This window comes from Numida meleagris, chromosome 4 (assembly GCF_002078875.1).
Source record: "Numida meleagris isolate 19003 breed g44 Domestic line chromosome 4, NumMel1.0, whole genome shotgun sequence".
Classification (NCBI taxonomy): Eukaryota; Metazoa; Chordata; class Aves; order Galliformes; family Numididae; genus Numida; species Numida meleagris.
In genome coordinates, this window is record NC_034412.1 from 40,445,663 (window position 1) to 40,461,661 (window position 15,999).

Here is a 15,999-nt window from a genome sequence, read left to right on the forward strand (position 1 = left end):
GTAGGGCCTCTCTACCTCCAGGCAGATCGACACTTCCTGCCAGCTTGGTGTCGCCTGCAAACTTACTGAGGGTGCTCTCAATGCCCTCATCCAGGTCATCAATAAAGATATTGAAGAGGACAGGCCCCAGCACCAACCCCTGGGGAACGCCACTTGTGATCGGTTGCCAGCTAGATTTAACTCCATTCACCACCGCTCTCTGGGCCCGGCCCTCCAGCCAGCTCCTTACCCAGCATAGGGTGTGTTCTCTGCTTTAGCATTTCTATGCACTAAAGAGATTCTGTCCAAGCTGCAAGGCTAGAGACGTTCTAGTAGCACCAGTCTCCACTCACTAAGGAAATATTATGTTGACAAGGCCCTGCATAGTACTTCAGGAGTTTTTCTGCACAAGACTGAGAAGTATAAGGACATCCAAATATTTTGGGTCTGTGGAAAAGGATTATTACGCTTCTGCAAAAACCGATTTTATTGAGCTGGTTCCTTCCTGTTGCTTTTGTAGAGTGAGCACTGTGTCTGTGCTGCGTACAGAAATCTGACAGTGCTGAAAGAGCAGGAGGCTTTCTGAGAGGTGGTTGATCCCCAAAGGGCAATTTCAGAAAATGAGTCTGCTGTAACCATGCATGCCAGGATATATTTAAGGACCGTTTGCTTTTATGTTATATTCTCTTATTATTAACAATGCTCCTAAGATTTAAATACTGTACACAAAGTCTCTGTTGAGAAGCAAAATCTTCGCAAATGAAACACTTTAAACCAACAGTTTCTCTTCCTGCAAGTATCATCAAGCCACCAGCTGTGTTTGCCAGAGTGAGTGTTGCCTTAAATAGCTCCTCTCAAGACAGTTAAGGTGAAGTAGGTAACAAGACAGATCTTCCTGGAACGAGTTTAAAAAAAAATCCAATAGTCTATCAGCAGATCTTTAGAAGTGGCAAATCTCACACACTCTTCTTTTATTGGCTTTAATTAATAGCACTTTCAGTAGGTGGAGCTTTGCAATGAAGCATTTCAGCTTTGTCCCTGTGTTGCCTGCAACTTTATGCCAGGGCCATCCTCTGCCACTGCTTCCCTACCTTCTTGTCTTCTTGGAGCATCTCTCCTTCCTTTCAGCCACAGATTCTCTTCGGTCAAGCATCTGCCCTCCCTGTTCTGCCCAAATAGCTCTCAAAGCCTCTGTTGTGGTGGCCCCTGGCTTCTTCAATTGTGCTCATTTCTGTAGCTACTTGTATCTCTGAAGTGAAATGCCCCAAGCCTTGCATAGGGAACAAATACATAGCACCTGTCCTCTGAGAAATATGATCTGATACAATTCTGATGCACAACTGAGAAGTACTTCTTGCTATTTATGATTTTTAATGAAAATCTGCAAGATGTTAACCTAAAGATTTTTATTTTTGTATGATAACAGAATGTTCACATTTTGTTTGCATCTTGGCCAAATTGTTGGCAAAGGAGGTTAAAAGAAAAAGGAAAAAAAAACCCATGCTTTTCCAGTCATCACACAAACAATCGATTGGTATTCTTTAAACTCTTCAAGAAGGACTTTCAGTGAATTTGACAATGCAATTTATGTTAAGGTACATACTCAAAAAAAACCTGAAAAAGTGATCCAGAATGCAAAAAAGCTGCTTTCCATCTCTCAGCCACCAACAAACTCAGACCTGCACCCCCACTCACTTGAAGTCATCTTCAACTTCCAGACAGTCCCCAGTGTAAAGTATAGCTTAAGTCCAAATAGAAGACTGACTATTCATGTAAGATACCTACCACTCATCTACAGTGAAGGAACCACAAAACTATAGTTTCTACAAGAGGGTTCCTACCTTTTGCCCCTTCACACAGCTCTGTCCCACAACTAAATAATTTTGTGAACGGGGAGATGAGCAGGGCTTCTAACTCGTGCAGTACTGAATCACACAGTCTTCAGTTACGAAGAAAATATGAGTAAGTTTCAATAGCTCCCTCGTTAGGATGACTGCTTGCCAACAGGAGACAAGGGATGCTTGACCTATTTAAGGTATGTAGCTGGGAATAAAGGTGTACCTCAAAGTGCTGCCTTAACCTAAGTTTTCATCTCTTGGCCCTGAGCAAATACCCTAAAGCCAAAAGAAGCTGATCATGACATGGAAAACCTTGGCTTATATAAATATCTTTTCATAGATGAGGTAGTTATCAGCTTTCAGTCTCTATTTTGCAGTCCCAAAATACCTGCTGTTAACATTCATCCTCTGCTAAGAATATCAAAGCATTGCAAGACAGAAGAAAAATTCTTCTACGCCTTCATATATTTAACAATTTCTAGACTTAGGGTCTTTATTATAAAGCTTTTGTAGATAAGAAGAGAGAGAAAATTCCAACTGGGTGAATATATGTTTGTGCAGACTTTGAGAAGAGCACATCTGGAGCAGAGAGGGAGACAGAACTTGTGAAAAGAAAAAACCTCTAATAGATCAATTGCATGTCAGAATCTGCCAGCAGTGTGACTCATTTGTACTGTAATAAATTACTCCTTTTCTAGGCTTGAATTTTCCCACTTGCTGTTTCACTACAGCACTGCATGAAGTAAAGCCAGTGCTGATCACCCTACTGCAGGAATGCCATGTGCGGTTAATCATTAGCAATATAATTTTAGAAACGGTTGAAGAAAGGTGGTGCAATGCACAAATAAATAAATACTAAACAAATAAATAAAAACAAGCAGCGGGTGGATTAGAAATGAATGGCATGGCTTAATTGCAGTATGCTATTTTGCACCGTTATTTAAAATGCCATTTAAGAGCCAAGTAGTCCAACATGAGTGTGATGTGGAAGAGACTTGTTGAAAGTCAGGAGCTGGCAAGAAATACGATTCACTAATACGAGATAAAGGCTTTTGATACACTTAGCGCAGAGTTAAATAAGTGTTTTTAGAGCTGCCTAAATAGAGCGTGCCTCTTTTGTTCCATTCAGGCAGATGTTGTTTTCTATCTGAGTTACAGACAACATGTGACAAGAGGATCATGTCTTCTAATCAACACTGATTTAAAAAATCAAGTACAGTCTCTTTGGTGTGAATGCACAGAAGTACTGAGCAAGCTTACAAGAGAGTCACCTCCTCTCAAGTATAACAAAAAACAAGAAAATCATGCTAGTCATCCTCCTTGCACTGGCCTGTGTCAGAGATAAAAAAATATAAGATTTTTGTTTTAAGTACCCACGTAAATATGCTACTTAAGTCCAGGTGAAATGTTTTAGCTGGCAGCACCATTATCCTGACTTCACAAGAATCTGCTTAGACAAACGGTTGTATCTGGCTGTAACCCTGATATTTGTGTTTCTGTGTCCAGCAGCAAATGACCTAAGGTCTTGACCTGGAAATTCCCCAGACTCATTAAACTCTTCATCAGCTATGTGAGACACTTCATTTTGAGTATGCACATGTGGCAAATAGAGCAAGAAATGTGGGGCAGGAAGAGCAGCAACAAAGCAGGGTTGAGCAGACACTGCACTTCAGATGCAGTGCTTCGCCTCCACTGAGAGTCTGGCTTACTGGGAATTAATCTTATACAATTTTACTGCTAGATATTAGGGGAAAATAAATGGTATATGATCATTTGGTGAATCATTCATTCAAAAATATCTTGTACTTAATCAGATTCTCTGCTCTTCAGGTCTTCATCTGCTGACCTGAGTGATAAATAATGTTTAAGGAAGGATAAGTGGGCATGTTGGTGCTATGAATCAGATGATTTTAAGTTCTAACTAACAAGAACCTATTCAAAAACTGTATTCCCAGAGTAGGTAAATTTTAAGATATATTCATGTGTGCTGTTGAAAGGTGATCTTGGAGCGTAAGGTACTCTTTCTAACAGAATTAGACTCAGAATTTGGGGGAGGTCTTTCTCTAAAATAACAGCAATGATAAATATACAGAGCCAGTATTTATTCTGACAGGGAGGATGGGCCTAAATACTTATGTCCAGATAGTGAGGCAGGCAGTTGTAAATCAGATTCTTACTGCGAAGTAGAAATACTGGCAAGATAATATATGAATATGTGGTGCTAGAAGAAATATGAACAATTTCACAAATTTCCACCCATATTTAAATCCCTCATGGTATTGATTGAATTTTGCCAAAATCTCACTGAGAAGAGAAAAACCTAAGTTGATAAATATTTTTGGAAATATTTGTCTCTTTTTCCTTTCTGTTTTGAAACCTTCTGGCTTTATAAATCTAAACTTTATCATAAAATGCATTTTCTCCTCAGCTCTTATATCTCAAAGGGCTCACATATATTTTATTCAGGACCAGTGAAGCCACACTAGTTTTTAGCAATTTGCTCATAGAAGCTTAGGATGGGGACCCTGACCTTGCTGAGACATCCTAACACACTGAGCACTGTCTTGTCCTGGTACTTGATGCTTGATTGCAAAACATACTCTCCCATTTACCTTCTCTGTCACCAGCAAGCACAGTATAGACAAACACGTGTGCCACAAATAGAGATAGCATAGTTACAAGAACATGGTATGGAGAGCCTGTGCTCCGTCCCTAGCAGGTCAGTCTACAATCTAATTTTTTTGCAACTGATTCTGAAAAAACATCCCCCTCACTCTCATGCATAGGTAATTTGAGGCAAATAGGGGACTGCTGACATTTAAAACTGTAGCTTTTCCCTGCAGTGTTGTTGTTTATTTGCATGACACTGGGGATGTGCCAGATGTTCAAAAAAGTCACAAAAACCACATCTCCCCATCAGATTTGTAGATAGCAACAAATCCATTTATACTCTTTGTCAAATCTCTTTCTTGCACGTGGTATTGGGCTCCTGGCTCAATCCTATCTAGGGCCTGTAGATGTTCTTGTAGCAGAGACAATAAATAATAAACCCTGAAGTACCTGGGATTTTATGGATATGTAACTACTATGACACTGAGATCTGAAATAAGCTGCAGGCCTGCTGAAAATTTACAGTCTCATCAGAAAACAGATAAATAACACCAATGAGTTGGCCAGTAAGCTGTACATGACAGTCACAAACGTTGTTTTTCTTATAAATAACGTTATTAAAAATGGCAGTGAGAGTGCACCACTAGGTGAATGTGGGTGAATGCCAAGGGGAAAGCGGTAAGTCTCTCTGCTTCAGTAATCTTTTCTCAAGCAATAGATAAAGTCTTGCATACCCATAAATACTGTAGCAAGCTCCCTTGGAAAGATAGCAGCCCTGTTTTCAACTGACTACCTGAGGCATCTGCGCCTGAAAGCATTGTGAAATCCCACAGTATTTTTTATCATTTGCTTTTGGACCAAGAAACAAAGCCCAGGGGAGGGAGGCAGGGCAAAGCAGGACAGCAGCCAGAAGCTCTCATGCCTCTTTTGTTTCTCTGCCTTCCCTACACAGCCAGAGGGCCTCTCTAACTCCATACTTGCCATGTCTTCGGATAACAGTCATGGAGCATCCTGAGGAGGACATGAGCTGTGGTCTTTCAGCCACATAGAGAGAGGGTCAGAGAGCAAAGCTCATCTCTCCAGACATACTAGACACAATGACTGGAATAAAATCTTCTACTAAAATTGACAGCTAGCTACGGGGATAGGCTACAACTGAATTCTTCGAAAATTAAGCAGATGAACGTAAGGAAAGAAAAAAGTGGGACTGCTGAATAGAGAGAAAAAGAATAGAAGTTGAGAAAGAAAGTTCCACATTTCCGTGCAGTTTCCTGCTCATAACCACATTCTCCTTGTTAAATTCCTGAAGTTAACCATCAGAAACAAATGGGTGCCATGGCTTCTTGCAAACAGGTCTCCTATGATGAAGCTCAAATAAGCACAGTTGTAAATCTCAGCTGTTCACCTGATGCAAATATTAACACTGAAAATGCCAAAAATCCACTTATGCCTCCACTGGAGGAAGCATTTTCAGAGCTTTTCTTCCAATGTGGAAGGAATCTCATCTGACCTAGTTTCCTACCCTGTTTGTTACCTCTTGGCTGTCTCATCTGAGGTCCACCTGCTGTTTCACCATCTGTCAGCCTTTTTTAGATCAGATGAACCTTCTGAGTTACACATTAAATGTCAGGCAGGCTTGAGAAAAGTTGTTTATGTCTGCTTTTAAGCAGATTGTACTTTCCATTAAAAATGCAGCATGGAGATACTAAAAGCTAACATCTCATTTGTTTTTGGTTACCGTAACTCAAAAACAAGTCTACTTATATAAATACCGATGCTATTTGTTCAGAACTGGGGACATCCATACAGAATGTAAATCAATGGAAATACTCCGTTTGTTTTCAGGGAGTTAGAGATCAGAACACTGGATTATCAGTTCTACTGTGTGCCATCAATCTGACAAAAAGGTGCAGTACAATCGCTGCTCTTCGAAACCCCAATAAGTAAAGGTTTCAAGGGTTATCTCCCTAAAGAGCATAGAAAGAATAATGGGAAGTTCATTACATCAGTTTGCCCTGCAATGTGGTGCTAAACTTATGCAGGACCTACATGTGTTGTAAAGCATCTACGTTAAGTCAATAGGAAGCTTCAGTGTACTTCGGATCAAATCTTAGAGGTATCTAAGAATTTAATATTATTAAGATTTTATGTGGAGGCAGAATCCTCCACCTGTCTCCTGCTCTCTACACTCTTGGATGAATTTCAGCCACCAGAGGCACAGCCCTACATGCTCAAGTCTCCCAGTTCTTGTAGAAAGTATCCTCTTCCCTGATCTTCATGGAGATGATGGACCCTTTAGTCATATCAAATGATTCCCTACAAGAATCATGAAGTCTAGATGCCCAAGATACGAAACCTAGAATGACATTCTTGAAGAAATGCAGACATGGTACTTCTCCTTGAGTTTTAGACATTGTAAATTACCTTAAGTTGTCAACAGCTACCTTGAGGAAATAAAGAGAAGTCGCAGCGGGGAGAGAAGAGCATTTCTTGGCCTATTCCTCATGCAAATACAATAACTTGAATGTCATTATACCAAATGCATGTAGCACAAGTATTAACACCATGATTTACAGTAATAAAAACATTATTACAAGTGTTTAATTAGGAACCATTATAAGACCAATTAAAGCTGTCAAAATAGAAAAGAAACAAAATGTGCTTTTTCCCCTGGAGAACTGCGATATGGTGGGAATCATTATTAACTCACAGTTTGAGGACAGAAGACTGCTTTCAGTTAGAGATAAAATCTTGGCTCCTAGAGAAAAGTGAGCTCAGAGGTATATTCCTCTCTGGTAGACATCACTTAAGCAAATATTATCACAATACAGTAGAAGCATTTTTTTAATACTCAAGGCCCTTTAAAAAATTGAAAACAGCAATAGCTATTTAGTTCAGCTTTAGCATCATACATAATTCTGACACTTGCAATCCACACGTCACCATTCATTTCACTGCAGGAAATAAGACAAAATGGTATTTATTTTACCTGGAAAGGATGGTTAGACAGCCCTTAAGGAATCTAATTAAAACACAGCTTGTTACCAGAGCAGTGTATCACACTGTGCTGCCATAGTAACCAGGATCCCACAGACCATCAGGGTCACCTGAGGGCATGTTGGCAAGAGGCATGAGAACTACACCAAACGCCTGTGATACATTTTGAAGGAACGACCTGAAAACTCAGAATAAATTGCTGATGTTAGCCTACGAAAGAAAATAATCCCTACCTGCTCAGAAAATTGTCCTGTCTCAGGAGTCAATTTATTCTTATTACTGCTTTATAGGACATATTGCTTCCCACAGCTAATTTAAGAAGCATATGACTTATTTGCAGCAGCTGAGCAACAAAGCAGTTTGACTCCCTAACAGAGGAACAATATAGGGGTTGAGACCTGGGGAAGATGAACATCAGAACTACATTTTATATCTAGACTGCCATTCCAGTGTCTGCTGCAGAACACCAGGCATTTGACCGATCATTAAGGTGGCAGCTCTGTTACTGCTTTTCGTGGTCAAGACTCTGCTAGCTCACTGGGGAAAAGAAAAAACACTGCATCACTGAGCTTTTCTTCCTAATTCCTTCCCATAGAATAGAAAGATTCTTTAACAATATTAATAATTACAAAAGTGTGATCATACATTGTACGCCATCCTGATATTTATTTACCACGGAAGCAATCCATTTGCCACTGAGACATTAAGACAGATTTTAAACAGTAAACGTGTTCAGGTCAAGAGATTCCTTTGACACATTGTCTGTGAAGAGAACTGCAAATTGGCAATGGTTTGATTGCCACGGGAGAGTTCTGCAAAAGAGCAGAGGGCTTTAATCTTCATTACGCAATTTAACTATTGATGAAAATATCCACAAATTGCTTGAGATGATCAAGGAGACCGTAACAGTTTTTAATTAAGAGTTTGATAGCAATTCTTTTGAAACAAATGATTTTCCCTAGAAATACCGTCTTGGACTTGAGGATGGAAATTGAAACACCAGTTTTCAAAGCACTGTGAAAACAGTCCTGATACTCACATTCTTCATTCTGCTTTTGGCATAGCGCAAGCTTGTTTGCTTCTTTTGTTCCCCCACTTGCTTCTCAGGAAGCCACAGAACCTGAATTCTTCAGTGCATGCTCTTGGAGAGAAAATAAGCTGTTGTAAATAACTACTACCCTAGAAGTTCATTTTTAACAGGTTACATTTTATTTGATTCAGCTGAACACCATTATTTACAGACACGAGTTAATAAAACACATCACAAAGCAATAAAATTTTAAACAGTTAATATTTATAGGTGCATAGTTCATGCTCAGTTACTTTTTTATATATATAATACATACACATTTACATAAAGCTTTCACAATAAGTCTTTTCTGCACAGAAATAATAGTCATAGGAAACAAATAAAAATTGTATCATAAACAATATCAAATTACTGACAGCCTATCAACAAAACATATACAGAGTTAGAAATAAGCAGTAGACACTTAGGTGTTTTTATTTAGTATTTTGTTTTTAACTTTTAAAAGTGAAGCCACAATATCCACAGCACAACAATGACCCTGCCAACCAGCTTTCATTTCAGCAGGAGGGAAATGCTGAAACAAGGTGGATGCAGTCACAGATACTCCAATCATTGCTGACGGAAGACTTCAAAATACACTGTAAAAACTGTAAAAAAATTTTACGACTGGGCACATTGGAACTCAGCACTTATACAGGATGGGACGTCTTTGTTAGTAGATTTCAGGAGATATAAACGAAGAAAAGGTTTCTCATGCTTCAGGTTCATAATCTTGATACCCTTCCTAAGAAGGAGAGCAGAAATCAGTGCTACTATTTCAGATAAATACATCCCAACATATACCCTAGCCTTTACTCTTTGTTCTAGTCACAGTGGATGCAGTGAAAAAATATTATCGATTTTTACACGATGAGGATCTTGTCTTGTATTTACTGTTTTGTCCCATTTTCCAGGTACTCTATTTTACAAAGTGTGGTGTTAACAGGAGAATAAGCTTCTACAGCAGATAACATACCATTCAGTTATCACAAAGACTTACAGCGATGAATGTGTGACTAATTCCCAGCATGCATAATGATGCAGGGAAGAAAGGAAAAAAAAAAAAAAAAATTGTGTGTGTGTGTGTGTGTGTGTGTGTGTGTGTGAGAAGTCTACCTACACTATTCTTTAGCCTTTTAAAATTATTATATTTTTTAATTCTGTACATGTGGGTGGAAGCAAGCTGCTACAATTAAGCCTGAATCCAGCAAAACAATTGGACATGTGCTTCAATGATAAAGATCATGAATATTTGAAAGCATGCAACTGGGCTCTTTGGTCTGCTTACGCTGAGTTAAATGAACCTCTTTTTGAAGGATCAGGAGTGCAAGCTGTTTTACAAATGCCTATTGCAAAACACTTCATGCCTTATGTGGTTTACTGAAACACTAGAGGCAGATAAATCCTATCTCCGTGATGAACTGTTAACATACATTTGTCAAGCTCATTATCCATATGACTACAGGAATTGATTGAGCTCACTCAGAACTACAAAATGATCTCTTCAGGTCCCGACTGACATTGCCAGAATTTCATGAGACCACCCATGTCAACTCACTTAGGGCAGAAGGAGAAGAACCTTTGAACATCTGCAGTACCTGGTGTGCTACTCTGGAAACCTGAACAGCAATCAAAGATGAGGTGTCCTCTTAAGTCTTTCACTGGATCAAGTTCTAGATGTCTAACTCCTCTGATTTTCAGCCTGATTATCTGCACTACTGTAAAACTGCCACTCCAAGTGCCAGTGCATCATAGTATCGGATATTGTTGTGAATTTTTAGAGAGCATGATCAGGATTAGCTCAAAACCCCCAATAACTTACTCCTATAAGCACATTAACCTGGAAGTGTAATAATTAAAATCACGTTTTACAAAGCATGACTCCAAGAAATACATTCTATGTCCAACCCATTAAAAGGACCTATGGAGAGATACAAGTTTTTCCCCACATTCCCTATCAAACACAAGAAAAAGTTACTGCTGATTACTCAGAAAGTGAAGCATGCATGTTTTGAAACAAAGACAGTATTTTCTCATTGAGCTTCAAGAAATTGATTTTTTCCCCAGTCTTGTACCTTGGAGATATTTTCTCCTGAGACTTATTTCTCCTTTGACCCTGCAGCTCTCAATATCAGCCTGTGACACACTAATGCAACTCCAGCATTCAGTGCCCTGTCTTGGCCTTTCTCCTGTAGGCATGTACAGCAAATACCACAACAGATTTACCTCTGGAGGCATTTCATAAGCCTCATTCTCAGGATCCACAGGAACATCAGTATTATTCACCATTCCCTCCTGCAGGAAACCTTCTTCATTCTACATTTAAAATAGGGAGAGAAAAAAATATATATATAAAGTGTCATCTCAACTGCTTGCCTTTTCATTTATTCCAAACCACATCTTTCCTCCCCACATGGTGGAAAGTGACTGTAAAGGCATGCGGAAGAGCAGGCCAAAAGGAATTGGGTAGTACCAAAACACAGAAATGAAACACTAATTCTGTTATGTATTTTGTTATAGGCCAATAACTCACTCTCCTACACCTTTATATCATTTTACAGTTTTTATCCTTTTCATATTACATTTCAAAATGGCCCAAAGAGGAAGAACTATTATAATTTTGTGTTCTTTTTGTCCTGCAGTTTTAGAACATAACTACATTGGGAAACATTTTTCCCTTAATAAGTCATATTTTTATATCCTTTATTATGCCGAGCAGCACCTTACTCTATGCAGTATACATATGCCACATGACCTGCCTACCTGACACACAACTTCTTATACTCTTCTCTAGAGATCTGTTATTGACCACTGAAGAAGCGCTTCTATTTTGTATGGAAATTTTTATAAGAGCTTCTCAGAATTAACGGGATTACCAGTGTATAAATTTTATTCAACAAGTTAGTCCTAGAAATATATGTGCTGTTGACCTTCTAAAACACAAATTCTAGAGAAAAAAAACATGTCAAGTGGGACAATTCCTGTAGCAGTTGTTAATGCAGAAGGTCACAGAGAAGAAATAAAAGTTTTACCAGAACAAAGACTGCTGGAGTTAGTCCTAAACTGTAAGAAAATAAACACGGAAATCTGAAGATCAGCTCAGTGGAACTATTTTGACTCTACTGATTTATACCAGTTGCCAATCTAGACAGAAACGTCCTAAAAAAAAAATCCTAACAAACTCAGGAAGAAATTCACTAAAAAACCCAAACAAACAGTCCTCCAGGCTAGTAGTGTGGAAAGGAAAATTAAGTCTGTCACAAACAAGAATAATGAGGTAATTCTTCCGAGTTCGCAATTTATAGGATAGTTACACTAAATTAAATTTAGAATGTAGATAAAAAAAGAATAAAAGAGCAGTTAAATTGGAAACTCACCTCTGCTAGTTTAACAGAAGATACAAAATAACATGCAAAAGAAGTGGCATTAAAAATTCTTCACCTTTACACAGTATTTGTCATGCTCCCTTAATGATTCCTGATGACTATGTTAATTTTATGACAGATTAAGGGCATGCAGTGAGCACCACATACTGAAGAAATAATATTTTCACTGGGAAAACTGGATTTAAGACTTTCTTTCCTTTGACAAACAACTATTTAGAATGAGCACCAGGGAAGATTAAATAAAAAACGTGTGTGCACTAATCTTCAATATTATGATATGTAGCTCAGCACCTGAGACCACTTCCCAGTGCTCCTTAACAAGCATGGTGGTTGGGTGGCAATATTTGGAACAAATTCCTAGAATACACAGACATACAGCACATTTGACCTTGATTAACTATCGTTATTGTATTTCTATAAATTATTTTAAGTAGGTGGACAAATTCATAAAATGCTACAAGACATCTTCAAGGATACACTGAGATTGATGAAGTGAACTCAAGATTTCAGATTCAAGTTGAAAATGCTTAGCACATGACCAAAATTGTCTAGCATTATAACTGAATTCGATTTATTTCTCTTCACTCCTTTTATTACTTCCTAATCTTTATTCTTTCTTTTAGTCTTCTTTTATTAGCTTCTTCATACATTTGTACATGTATTCATTAGTATGAATAACTCTACAGCGCTAACACTCCGCAGACACAGGAAAAAGGAGATAAGCCTTGCACACCTCAATTTCAGACACTCAATATCAAATACATTTTATTCTGCACATTGCTCACACTTCAGATGTGATTTTTAATGATTACTTCCTTTTCCACAATTTTGCACTCTCATACAGCTTTTAGTTCTGACTTTCAGACTTACTCTGCTCTCTCCTTTAGCTGCTACTCTCTTTTACCATTTCCTCTCAGAGATCAGCAGAAGGGTAAAGATTATTTATGGCATACTAGGCTTTCTCTGTGGTCTAACCAGGTGACCTCAGTCATACTCCGTTCTTAACTTGCTACCTCTCCCCATGAACCAATAGTGACTTCATCTGCCAGAAATCCTGCTCTTCCTCAGTTCTGTCATTTCTTTTCTTTTGGCACCTCTGCCTGTTCTTTCAGCCTCATCTCCTAGGCCTATTATGGGCAGAATTTATTCCTATGATGTGAATTTTTCTCTTATGCTCTTATTTCAGACTAATATTGGAAGAGCGACCAGCATCAGTTAGCAGCTCTACCTACTGATTTTCCTATCTAAGAAAAGTTACAATTGGATACGTCTATTTTCTTGAGAGAGAAGCATACTGTCTTTTGGTGAAATCCTCATGTACACCTAAGTGAAAAAAGATTATATTTAGGACAGATCACCAGGGTAACATAAAAGGTCCAGTATGAAGACATACCTTGCTCCTAAGTGGCATCAGCAATCGTTTTTCATGTGGAGGTAAGCAGAATAGTTTGTGCAGAGCCATTGCAAGATATTCTGCTCAGCTCCAGACACACGTGCCTGCTATAAAGGAACATTCTGTGCTGCTCTTTAGCACAGATAACATGGATAAATTCCACAACTGAAAAGACACTGACGGTGTTGCTAACACCTTTCTTTAGCCCGGTGTTTTCCAGAAGCATTTATTATTCTGGATGCTCAACATGACGTGCATCTTTTCAAGCATGAAACTATCAGAGAAAAACAGGACTACTTACAGTTCTACCCTGGTTTATCAAAATGCTCAAACTCCTGAGATTATTTGATGTACAATATTTAACTACCATAGTTTTAATGCATATTTTTTTAGAGTAATTTATGCCTGGTTACTTCTCTGAGAAATGGACTCAACCCCTATCAGCTTTGACTGAAATAGCTAAATTGTTTGTGTGAGATGCAAATTTTAAAGCTGCCTCATCTAACACATCAGATCTAAGGGCCTTCAACTCCTGTCTACTCTCACCCTTTTATTCCAAAATAACATGCAATTTCTGCTCCTCTCTATCATCAAAGAACAGCTTTGGCTAACAATTGGTACATCAAGTGAAAGAGTGCCCAAAATCATCCCAGTAGCTGCATGAGGAAGAAAGAATGTAGTTGAACGTCATCTGCAGCAAGAAAACACACAGCGAGCGAAACTGCCAGCACCGTTAGTAATGAGGAGACAAAAGATTTGCCAGCGGAACTTCAGATAGTTTCAAAGCTTATATGCTGCTTGTTTTTAGAAACCTCTGAACTGCCTGTCAGGGTTATAGAGACACGGTGCCTAAAAGGGGCAGAATTTATTATCTTCCCAACTTCCTTTATCAAATTCCAGTGGTAAATTCAGGATGGAGAATTTTTCATGGCGTCAGAGAGAAGAACCAACAGCACTAGTAAAATACAGACATCACAACATCAATATTTTTGAAATTCATAAACCATACCAAATCAACAAGGGAAATCTGCCTTGGAATGGCTTGTCACCTTTGTAACCCAAACACTACCTTTCATCTTGATGTCACTGCAGTTCAGATGAGAATGCTGTTACTAAGGGTCACATCTGCTATATTTAACTATATAGCATAGGTGGCCACATCAGTTTAAACGGCTCCTCTCTCAGCTTCTCATATATTTTCTCTGAAGTTAGGACATCACAAAAATAAACAACATCCCCCAGTAGCACAGAGCTGCTTACAGTACACCTTATATCGTTACTTATTTTCTTTAAAACAAAGAAATGCAATTTTACTTTCTTGTGACCAATAATTCCATGTCTTAATCCAATTACAGAAGAGGAAAGCCACCTTACAGAACAATTTTCATCTTATTATGAAAATTTTTTTTCTTGAAGCTGCCACCTCTATTTTTAAACTGTACAGAAGAGCAATTCCAGAGGGAAAGCTTTTAGTAGAAAATGTGAAAAGCTAAACATTAAGCTTCAAGAGGTGAAATCAATTTTTAAATTGGGAATTTGAGCTTTTTTCAGGCAAAACACTTAAAAGGGAGAACTATAAACCATGGCATTAAGAGAATGGCGAGGTGAATGTCTGCTTGTCCCATGAGGCCTTCCTGAAGAATAAGCAGGTGCTTGTCTGAATCTTGATTTGAAATAAAGATGCTCTGCGAGACACTTGTGCTTTGGCATCTTCCAGTCTTGTGCTCCCAGATCCCAAATGATATAATTAAGGCATTCCTGCTTTGAAAAAGCTTTGTGATTATCAGTCTTGGATAGCCCAGGACCTATATGCCATCACGCACCCTAACCAACCCTCATTTATTTTCCCCAAGAATGAGAGGTTCTCTCCCAAAACTTGCTGTGCTCAAGCAACTTAACGAAGGAGAGAGAGCAGCATACCATGGTAAAATTGTGTATCTGCATGAACCTGAACACTAGTTCTAAATTGAGGAACGGATACAACTGCTATACAAAAGCAGTAAAATTAAGATATGAAGTAGAACTTACTACTTTATTTACTGCAATGGCTCCTAATGATTGACTCCTCCTTCACTATAGGGGCAAGTCCTCATAAGCAGTGTGCTTGACAGTGCTAAGTGACCCACATTTGCAAAAAAATACTAAGCTAATATTAAGAAAGTTCCCCCTCCCCCCCTTTCTTTTTTTAAGCCAGGAAAAAAAGTAAACAAACAGGTTCCTTTTATTTTATTGGTTTTTGTGAAAAATTATACTTTCCTCCTTCCCTTCGCTCTCATAACACTCTCGTGGTAGAAGTGGAAAGATTGTTTAAGATTGTCTACACATGGCAAACAAATCAAGGGATCTGCTCATGCTCCTACACCTTGGGCAGCACCAGGTAGCATAACGGTAACATTTGGTCTTCTCAGCGCAAGAGCATGCATTTAATCTTCTCAGTGATGTGTTTTTGGAATACTAAGTTAGTTTCATCACAAATAAATAAGATATTTTATCTCAAGCGACAGACAAAAGCAATTTTAAATGGAAGAAGCGTAACTGTAACCTAACCTAGCAGCAGATCTAAGTATTGTAATTCACTATCTCCCTGGTTATCAACACATGTTTTCTTTCCATTATGAATTCTGACAAACTCTTACAATTATATATAGCCTCATAATTACTGGAAAGTAATTCCATCTAGAACGATTCTGTATTCTAAGATAAGCAGAGTATCTGTATGGCAGGAAA

At 38.5% G+C, this 15,999-nt stretch overlaps 1 protein-coding gene across 3 annotated transcripts in view; it reads right to left on the reverse strand.

Annotated features, from left to right (window-relative positions):
• Positions 8,611-15,999, reverse strand: part of SNCA (synuclein alpha) — a 66,928-nt gene continuing 59,539 nt past the window's right edge. For all 3 annotated transcript variants that reach the window (XM_021397072.1, XM_021397071.1, XM_021397070.1), the window contains exons 5-6: positions 10,720-10,809; positions 8,611-9,238 (exon numbers count right to left, since the gene is read on the reverse strand). In XM_021397072.1, the coding sequence (XP_021252747.1) occupies positions 9,206-9,238; positions 10,720-10,809 (123 nt within the window). In that variant the 3' untranslated portion in view covers positions 8,611-9,205. The remainder of the gene's footprint in view (positions 9,239-10,719; positions 10,810-15,999) is intronic.